Consider the following 10059-nt stretch of genomic DNA (forward strand, 5'->3'; position numbering starts at 1 on the left):
TCATCATCATCCTCATCATCACCACTACCATCATCCTCATCATCCTCATCCTCATCATCCTCATCATCACCACCATCATCATCATCCTCATCATCACCACCATCATCATCATCCTCATCATCATCACCATCATCATCATCATCATCACCATCATCACCATCACCACCATCATCATCATCACCATCACCACCATCATCATCATCATCACCATCATCCTCATCCTCATCATCACCACCACCATCATCATCATCATCACCATCATCCTCATCATCCTCATCATCATCCTCATCCTCATCATCATCATTATCACCACCATCACCACCATCATCACCATCATCACCATCATCATCATCATCATCATCATCACCATCACCATCATCACCATCATCACCATCATCATCATTATCACCACCATCATCATCATCATCCTCATCCTCATCCTCATCATCACCATCATCCTCATCCTCATCATCACCACCACCATCATCACCATCATCCTCATCATCATCATCCTCATTATCACCACCATCATCACCATCATCATCATCATCATCATTATCAACACCATCATCACATCATCATCATCATTATCACCACCATCATCACCATCATCCTCATCCTCATCATCACCATCATCCTCATCCTCATCATCACCACCACCACCATCATCATCATCATCCTCATCATCCTCATCATCCTCATCATCATCATCATCATCCTCATCCTCATCATCACCACCACCATCATCATCATCATCCTCTACATCATCATCATCATCCTCATCCTCATCATCACCACCACCATCATCACCATCATCATCATCATTATCACCACCATCATCACCATCATCATCATCATCATCATCATCATCATCATCATCATCATCATCACCACCACCATCATCCTCATCCTCATCATCCTCATCATCATCCTCATCATCACCACCATCATCATCATCCTCATCATCATCCTCATCATCATCATCATCACCACCATCATCACCATCCTCATTATCATCCTCATCACCATCATTATCACCACCATCATCACCATCATCATCATCATCCTCATCATCACCACTACCATCATCCTCATCATCCTCATCCTCACCATCCTCATCATCACCACCATCATCATCATCCTCATCATCACCACCATCATCATCATCCTCATCATCATCCTCATCATCACCACCACCATCATCCTCATCATCCTCATCCTCATCATCCTCATCATCACCACCATCATCACCATCCTCATCATCATCCTCATCACCACCATCATCACCATCATCATCATCATCATCATCATCCTCATCATCACCACTACCATCATCCTCATCATCCTCATCCTCATCATCCTCATCATCACCACCATCATCATCATCCTCATCATCACCACCATCATCATCATCCTCATCATCATCACCATCATCATCATCATCATCACCATCATCACCATCACCACCATCATCATCATCACCATCACCACCATCATCATCATCATCACCATCACCACCATCATCATCATCATCACCATCATCACCATCATCATCCTCATCACCATCATCATCATCATCAACACCACCATCATCACCATCATCATCATCCTCATCCTCATCATCATCATCACCACCATCATCATCCTCATCACCATCATCATCATCATCATCATCATCATCATCATCATCATCACCACCATCATCACCATCATCCTCATCATCATCATCACCACCATCCTCATCATCATCCTCATCCTCATCATCACCATCATCATCCTCATCATCATCATCACCACCATCCTCATCATCATCATCATCCTCATCCTCATCACCATCATCACCATCACCACCATCATCATCATCATCACCATCACCACCATCATCATCATCATCATCATCATCACCATCATCATCCTCATCACCATCATCATCATCATCATCATCACCACCATCATCACCATCATCATCATCCTCATCCTCATCATCATCATCACCACCATCATCATCCTCATCACCATCATCATCATCATCATCATCATCATCATCATCATCATCACCACCATCATCACCATCATCCTCATCATCATCATCACCACCATCCTCATCATCATCCTCATCCTCATCATCACCATCATCATCCTCATCATCATCATCACCACCATCCTCATCATCATCATCATCCTCATCCTCATCACCATCATCACCATCACCACCATCATCATCATCATCACCATCACCACCATCATCATCATCATCATCATCATCACCATCATCATCCTCATCACCATCATCATCATCATCATCATCACCACCATCATCACCATCATCATCATCCTCATCCTCATCATCATCATCACCACCATCATCATCCTCATCACCATCATCATCATCATCATCATCATCATCATCATCACCACCATCATCATCCTCATCACCATCATCCTCATCATCATCATCACCACCATCATCATCATCATCATCATTATTTGTTCATCACCCTCCTGTCACACACTGTACATACTGTACATACTGTACATACTGTAGTATACTGTACATACTGTACATACTGTACATACTGTAGTATACTGTACATACTGTACATACTGTAGTATACTGTACACACTGTAGTATACTGTACATACTGTACATACTGTACATACTGTAGTATACTGTACATACTGTACATACTGTACATACTGTAGTATACTGTACACACTGTAGTATACTGTACATACTGTACATACTGTACATACTTCTGCAACCATCTACTTCATTCATATATTTCTATAGTTTCTATTTCTATCATATCTGTTATTTGTCTGGTTTCATGAGCAGAAACAAATTTCTCCTCAGAGATCAATAAAGCCGTCATGTAGTGGAGCAGAAGTATTTAGCCGTACAACATGGAAATACTCAAGTAAAGTAGCCTCCAAATCCCTCAAATGTGTAATTTAGCACAGTACCTGAGTGGATGTATTTATATATAACGATTATACGATTAGTTGATTAATCAATTAGTCTACTGAAAGAAAACGAATCATTTCTGCTGCTTTTCCTCTGAATGATTGTGATGCCTGTGACATTAATAAGTCCTGATTAGCCTTTATACTGGTAACAGAGTATTTTACACTGTGGTAGAGGTACTTTTACTGCAGTAAAGGATCTGAATACTTCATCCAGCACTGTGAGAAATAACAATAAATAACAAAGTAAACTGGTGTTTTAGCCCACAGCGTCAGTTAAACTGAGCTGCCAGGTGTCTGTATAATAATAATAATAATAATAATAATAATTATAATAATAATAATAATAATAATAATAATAATAATAATAATAATAATAATAATTTTGCAGTGGTTGTTGTGTGTCGTTTTATTTTGCTTGATTAAATGTAAAACACGTTCAGCTGCCTGCTGTCTGGGGGACAGCTGTTATTTCTGTATTTATATGGTACAATAGAGATCAATAAGTCCGCTATTGATTGTTGATGGAAGGTGACACAGTCGGATCACGTGACCAGCGCCTTTGACCCTTCCTCTCGCGAGACGTGACGCGGCTTTTTGCGAGATCATCTGCAGCAACAAATCGGCTCCAGATCCTGAAGACAATCTGCACATTTCTGCGGTAAGACATCGATTAACGGCCGCCGGGCACGGCGCGCGTGCACGACACAGACAGACAGACGGTGTGTTGCGGGCGGGTGGTCGTGCGCACGCGCCTGTGTGCGTGTAGGTGAATGAGGACGTGCGTGTTGCTGAATTTGAATGAGACAGAGGATGGAGAGGCTGCAGCCTGACGGGCGCGCCGCCACGTGCACGCGCGGAGCTGTATTGTTTGGTCGCGCGGGTGTCCGGTTTCCGGTATGTTTGAATCACAGCCGTTTTGTTATCATGTAAAGACCCCCCCCCCCCCCCCCCCCCCCGTATGTGTGTGTGTGTGAGTGTGTGTGTGTGTGTGTCAGGTGACCTTCACTGAGGTCAGAGGTTAGCAGGTGACCTCACCTGTCCAGGTGTCAGTACTCTGAGCCAGCTGAGACACACTGATGGCTGAAGCTGCTGCCTGCTGGGAAACAAAGTTTAGGATCAGCTGAAACTGTTGAGTCAGAACAAACATTAAAAACTGTAGGAGAGGAGTCGACTACGACTCCCAGGGTGCATTTCATTAACAAACAGCCTGTTAGCTGCGCTGCTAACAGCTCAAGATTCATAAACAGTCTGCAGAGAGGATGAATTCAGTAACCACGGTGACACGTGTTGTTCAGGAGGCTCCTGGGTACCGTAGGTAGAGCTGTTGTCACAATAAAACATTTCATATTATTCGATATTTATATTATATATGATTCGATCTTTCTGGTCAGAATGTGACACTTCTGATGCCGAACAGCGGATCACTTCACAAATCTGAGGCAGTAAAGTGCTTTTCAGTCAGAACAACAGAAGAAATCTCTTAATAGAAAAGTGCTAATTCATTTGTAATATTTATTGTTTTTTTGCTGAGCTCTAATTGTAGTCCAACATTAACCTGTGTGATGGTTTCAGCAGCATTCAGGAGGTAGTTGGTAGAAGAAGTTAAAGTGTTAACAAACAAACCCGCCCAGCTGCTAACAGAAGCTGCTAACCGGAGCTTCGACCAGCTAATTCAATGTGAACAAATATACTTTGGTTGGGAGCCTTTGAAAACTACTGGGACCTTAATGTTCTACTGTGTAGACCTGTTTAAATGTGAGTGTTGTTCCCATTGTGTCCTGGTTTGAAACGGCTGCTGTGCGTTGCAGAGTGGGTCATGGAGGTGTCGTCTCACAGCCTCTTCCTGCTGCAGCAGCTCAACGTTCAGAGAGAGTTCGGCTTCCTGTGCGACTGCACCGTCGCCATCGGAAACGTCTACTTTAAAGCCCACCGAGCCGTGCTGGCCGCCTTCTCCAACTACTTCAAGATGATCTTCATCCACCAATCCAGGTCAAGGGGTTGGGAGGGGGACTCTCATCTGAGAGTCCTGAACCAGGGCACACTAATGTTGATTCTCAGTGTGATCAGGATGAAAAATTGGCACTGACGTTTTGTCCTTCCTGTCTCATGTTCGTGTCCTCAGTGAGTGTATAAAGATCCAGCCCACGGACATCCAGCCGGACGTCTTCAGCTACCTGCTGCACATCATGTACACCGGCATGTGTCCCAAACAGCCGGTGGACCAGAGCCGGCTGCAGGAAGGCATCAAGTTTCTTCACGCTTACCAGCTGTGCCGGAAACCCGGCGAGGCTGCAGCAGACGCCACCACCGACGTGGTCCGCATGTCCAACCTGTACGGCATCCAGATCTCCTCCCAGCTGGCCAACAAGGAGGCGCCCGGGGTCCCCAAGTCTACCACGGTGTCCTGCGGGGCACCAGAGGACGGACGCTCCTCTGGCCGAGGGGCACGGTCCCACTCCCAGCTGTCTCTTACTGTCGGACTGGAGGGGGTCCCGTCAGACCGTCAGATGTCGGCGCTGCGTAACGTCTGCTCTGTGGCGTCTGGAGACGACTCAGACATCTCGACTCGTATCAAGCAGGAGCGGTTGGAGGAGGAGGAGGGGGAGGACGGCGAGGGGGAGGAGGGGCAGGGGTTGGGGTCTCCATCTCAGAGTAGCAGTCCCAGTCAGGGCCTCCTCTTCAAAGACAGGGCCCTGGTCCTCTTGTGTCCCCGCTGTGGAGAGCGCTGCTCCTCCCCCGAGGGCCTGCGTGAGCACCTGTTCAGCCACGCCCTCGATCCCACCCGCCTGATGGAAGGGCTGTCGCAGGGCGGCGAGCTGGATGCCGGTGTGGAGGAAGGACCACCAGGGGCCCAGGAGCAGCTGGATGCAGGGTGCCTGGAGGAGGCGCTGAGACAGAGCCAGGCGCTCGCTAACCAGCTGGCTGCAGAGCTGAGGAGGAGCAGGGGCGGAGGAGGCGGGAGCAGCCCCACTCCCACCGTCCTGCACTCACGCAAACGTAAGATCGCCTGCGCCGTCTGCAGCCTGCGCTTCTCTCACAAGAGCCAGCTGCAGGAGCACATGTACACCCACACTGGCAAACCATCACGCTACCACCGCTACAACCGCCTCTGCAGCCAGCTCTTCCAGGCCTCCGCCCACTTCTGCGAGGGCGGTGCTGAGGGAGGGGGCGGTGCTGGGGGCGTGGCCTCATCTGGAACCGCTACGCTCTCTGAGGAGGCCAACAGGGACACACAGGACAACGGCAGCTCCTGCTACTCCCTGGACTCTGAGGTCTCCCAGGAGAGCGTGGACGGCGTGCCCGTCGAGTGATGTCATCAGATGAACCATGACAGGTGTTTCACCTCCAGGTGGCGTGACGGAGCACACAGGTGGTTCTGTTGTCTGGTAGCAAAAAGACGAGTTGTTCCAAGAGACGTTCTCTCTGGACTCAGACTGGACTCTGAGGTTTGTGTTGTTGTTCTGTTTCTGTCTCTGCTGCTGTCTGATGGTCCTGTACCTGTGCAGGTGTGTGTGTGTGAATCAGTCACGTGATCATAGTGTGGTGCTGTGGTTATCAGCTGAGGGGGTCGGACTGCTGGTTTTAAGAGTTTTAGCTCATGAACTTCAGTAGAGCTGCAACAATTAGTCTATTAATTGATGAGTTGAGCTACAGAAAATGAATCAGAAAGTGTTTTGAAAATCGATGAATTGCTTAAGTCATTTTCTAAGAAAAGTCAAACTTTTCTTTTGCAGCTTTTCTAATGTGAATATTTGCTCACAGTCAACTGCATTTTTGGGGTTTTGGACTATTGGTCGGAGAAAACAAGACGTCTGAAGACGTGTTGGACTCTTTTTCACTGTTTTCTGACATTTTTTGTAAACGAGATGATTATTCGGCTAATCAAGAAGTAAACTAACCATCACTTTGATCATCGATTAAACTTCGATGAACGTGATGGTTCGTTTTCTCTTCAGACAGCGTTTACATCACATCGTGTGATCAGTTTTATTTCATCGGTTCGTGTTTATTTCTGTGGAATCCTGCAGAGAAATGTTGAATCCTGATCTTCCAGACTCACCAGCGAACAGGTTTCATTAAGGTAAACTCCATCAGTGACGTAGGAGTCAGGTGTGTAGAGCAGCAGCAGTGCCTTCTGTGGTGGTGTTATGGTGTTTGTGTCGTTTCCATCAGTAAAACAAAGCTTCATGACAATCTAAGTCAAAATAATCCGTCATTGACAAAGTTCACCAGCTGTTTTACTAATGTTTTGACCAAATTATTCCTTTTCTAAAATAGAAAAAACTGCACTTATTTATTTGAATATTTTAACATTCACGTTTCTGCTAATCATTCTGCAGGGTATTGATTTGCTTCCTTCTGGGCAGTTTGTTGGTTTCATCAGCTCGTTCATCACAATTCAGTTTCTTTATCACAACAACACAATAATAGTTTAAATAGATTTTACATCTGAAGAACGGAGGGAAATTAAACATTAAGCATTATATTATAGTCGTGCTACAGCCTGCTGGTCTTGTCTGACACCGCACAGGTTCACCTCAGGGTCACGTGTCGAGCGATTGAACAGTTAAAGGAGGGGAAGAAACATTCTGTTTTTCTTTGATATTTCTCTATTTCTGTTTGTTTCTTGTGAAATAGTGAAAACTTTCACTTCTTCAGGTTAGTCTACAGAGTAGTTTAGTCCTCGCTACTCGGATCCATGATGAGGAGAATCACAGGATGTTACTTTATTTTGAAAGACGTTTCATGGAACGGTGTTGTGGTCCTTTGAGTCCTCTGCTGTTAGTGTCTCTGGTCACATGACCGGCGGTTGCGATGGCATTGATTATTGATTGGTGAATGTCTGATTGACAGTCGTGACGTCGTCGTGTTTCACTGTAAAAAAAAATCAAAACAGGAAGTTTTGTGTTGACGTGTTTTGTACATAGACGTCTGTTTTTTTCATTGATGGAACAATAAAGTTTTGTAAATAAATGTCTTTTTCCACCAATCAGACGACAGAGCTGGAGTTTGAGGACATGATATTTTTTTAATCATTTGTAGCTGATATAAATCTGCAAATAACAATATTGTCGGAACCCAAAACTTTAAAGACTCCTGGACGTCATGTGAAGGTTTCATTTTGTTTTATATTCAAATAATTTTAACAAAGAAACAAACAACAGAGGAAACTAGTGACATTAAAGTTAAAAAAATAGTTTTATTTATTATTGTGATGATTAACATACAAGAGAAAAGCATCAAATAATCCCAGTCGGACTGAACATCAGCTTCTCATCACACCTGTAAACTAAGTGGAGGAAGCAGCACCGAGAAACAACAAAGGACAACTCATAATATTCCAGTGAGAAAGAAAAACAAAAAGGAGAAATAAAAATACAAAAATAGGAAATCACATATAAAACTTAAGAGGCTGTAACGGAAACAATCAATTGTAAAATCAATACTTGATACATGAATGAATGAATGAATGAATGAATGATTCACATGTTGAAGGAGTGTGTGTGAACCACTGCGAGGAGAGTACTGATATGAGAAACAGCTTTATTGTCAAGTAGTTTTTACACATACAAGGACAAACAAAAACCTATCAAGGAATAAACAGGATGTACAAGTAATAATGTTTGTAAAATAATAATAGAAATCAGCGAGAGAATAAAATTTTCAAACTTGAAAGCTCATTCTTGACCTTTCAGCAGAAGATCATGGTCATCCAAGACTAATGAAAGTGAGTGAGCCTTTGAGTGCTGAAGGTTAAACCCTCGTCTGATCTCAGGTGCTTCATTTCCTGCAGTAACAGATTCAGTCCAGCAGGCGTCAGCAGAGGGCAGAGCAGCGAGGGAAGCTTTCACTCCGCAGGAACCTAAAAAGATGTGAAATGTGTTTTTCCTCCTGCAGCCCAAACTGTACATTTAATTTAAAGTGACACTTTATTCTTGTGATATCAAGATGTTTTCTTGTAAAAGAAATACATTTATAATCATAAAATTTAAACTTTATGATCCTGATTTTACAAAAAAGAAAAAGTCAACAACCTGAAAGATGACGACTTTATTCTACATAAATTACTAAGAAATTTATTTTCATTACAGTATGACTTTGTAAATATGATAGTAACATATAAAGATCATTTCATGAAACATTTATCTCATTTTTTCCCATGTAAAATTAAAGTTATTCTTTCATGACAACAGACAGAAATACAGCTTTATTCTATTAATATATTGACAGTGACTCAGTAAATCACAGGGTCATTAAACTGTTTCAATACTAATGTGAAAATATTATAATAAAAACAGGAAGTGACCTCATGACGAGCAGAATATTAATCTAATCTCAAAGCTGCAGGTTCTCGCTCAGATTCAGGTGACGGTGCCTGCCGATTGGCTAATTCATGAATGTGATGTCACAGAGGCAGAGAGAGGAAAAACCTGATCAGCAACATGTGAACGGCTCAACACTGAAGATGCTGAGTTCTAACCATGATGTCAGTGTTTACAGAAAATAATCAGCCATCAGATTAACAACAATAATCTGACACTACTGAGAGATACGAGGTTTTCCTCCTGAACTCTCGTACGTGTTTGTTCATTTTATCTTCATGTTATTAAACTAAAGATCAGAAGTTTTAATTCTCATCTAACACATCTGTAAATTATAAACAATAATAATAATGAATAAAAACCACGTGACAAAGTGCTTTCACAAGCGATAAAAGCAAGAAGAGTCTTGTAAGGAATTTAAAAACAGTTAAAATCAACTGTAATCAGGAAAGGCTCTCCTATAAAAGTATGTTTTAAGAAGGGACTTAAAAGAGTTCACTGACTCAGCCGACCTGATTTCCTCGGGCAGGCTGTTCCAGAGCCTCGGGGCCCTGACAGCAAACGCTCTGTCCCCTTTAGTTTTCAGTCGAGACTCTGGAACAGACAGCAGACCTCTGCCCGAGGATCTCAAGGTACGTGCTGGTGCGTATGGGACTAAAAGGTCAGAAATATAACAAGGCGAGAGGCCATGAAGAGCTTTAAAAGTGATCAATTCTAAAACATACTGGGAGCCAGTGTAATGAAGCTAAAATAGGAGTAATGTGGTCAT

At 43.5% G+C, this 10059-nt stretch overlaps 1 protein-coding gene across 4 annotated transcripts; it reads left to right on the plus strand.

Moving 5' to 3' along the window:
• Positions 1-3505: 3505 nt before the first annotated feature.
• zbtb25 (zinc finger and BTB domain containing 25) lies at positions 3506-7970 on the plus strand. Of its 4 annotated transcripts, none has more exons than XM_046059947.1 (3): positions 3506-3625; positions 4776-4956; positions 5090-7970. In XM_046059947.1, exons 2-3 carry the CDS (start codon positions 4784-4786, stop codon positions 6276-6278), a joined length of 1362 nt encoding a protein of 453 aa, XP_045915903.1. In that variant the 5' UTR covers positions 3506-3625; positions 4776-4783; the 3' UTR covers positions 6279-7970. The 4 variants fall into 4 exon arrangements, with proteins under 4 accessions (XP_045915903.1, XP_045915905.1, XP_045915906.1 ...); XM_046059949.1 differs by lacking the exon at positions 3506-3625 and adding an exon at positions 3653-3861; XM_046059950.1 differs by lacking the exon at positions 3506-3625 and adding an exon at positions 4052-4282.
• The last annotated feature ends 2089 nt before the right edge of the window (positions 7971-10059 follow it).

The sequence above is a fragment of the Micropterus dolomieu genome, linkage group LG10, assembly GCF_021292245.1.
Source record: "Micropterus dolomieu isolate WLL.071019.BEF.003 ecotype Adirondacks linkage group LG10, ASM2129224v1, whole genome shotgun sequence".
Taxonomy (NCBI): domain Eukaryota; kingdom Metazoa; phylum Chordata; class Actinopteri; order Centrarchiformes; family Centrarchidae; genus Micropterus; species Micropterus dolomieu.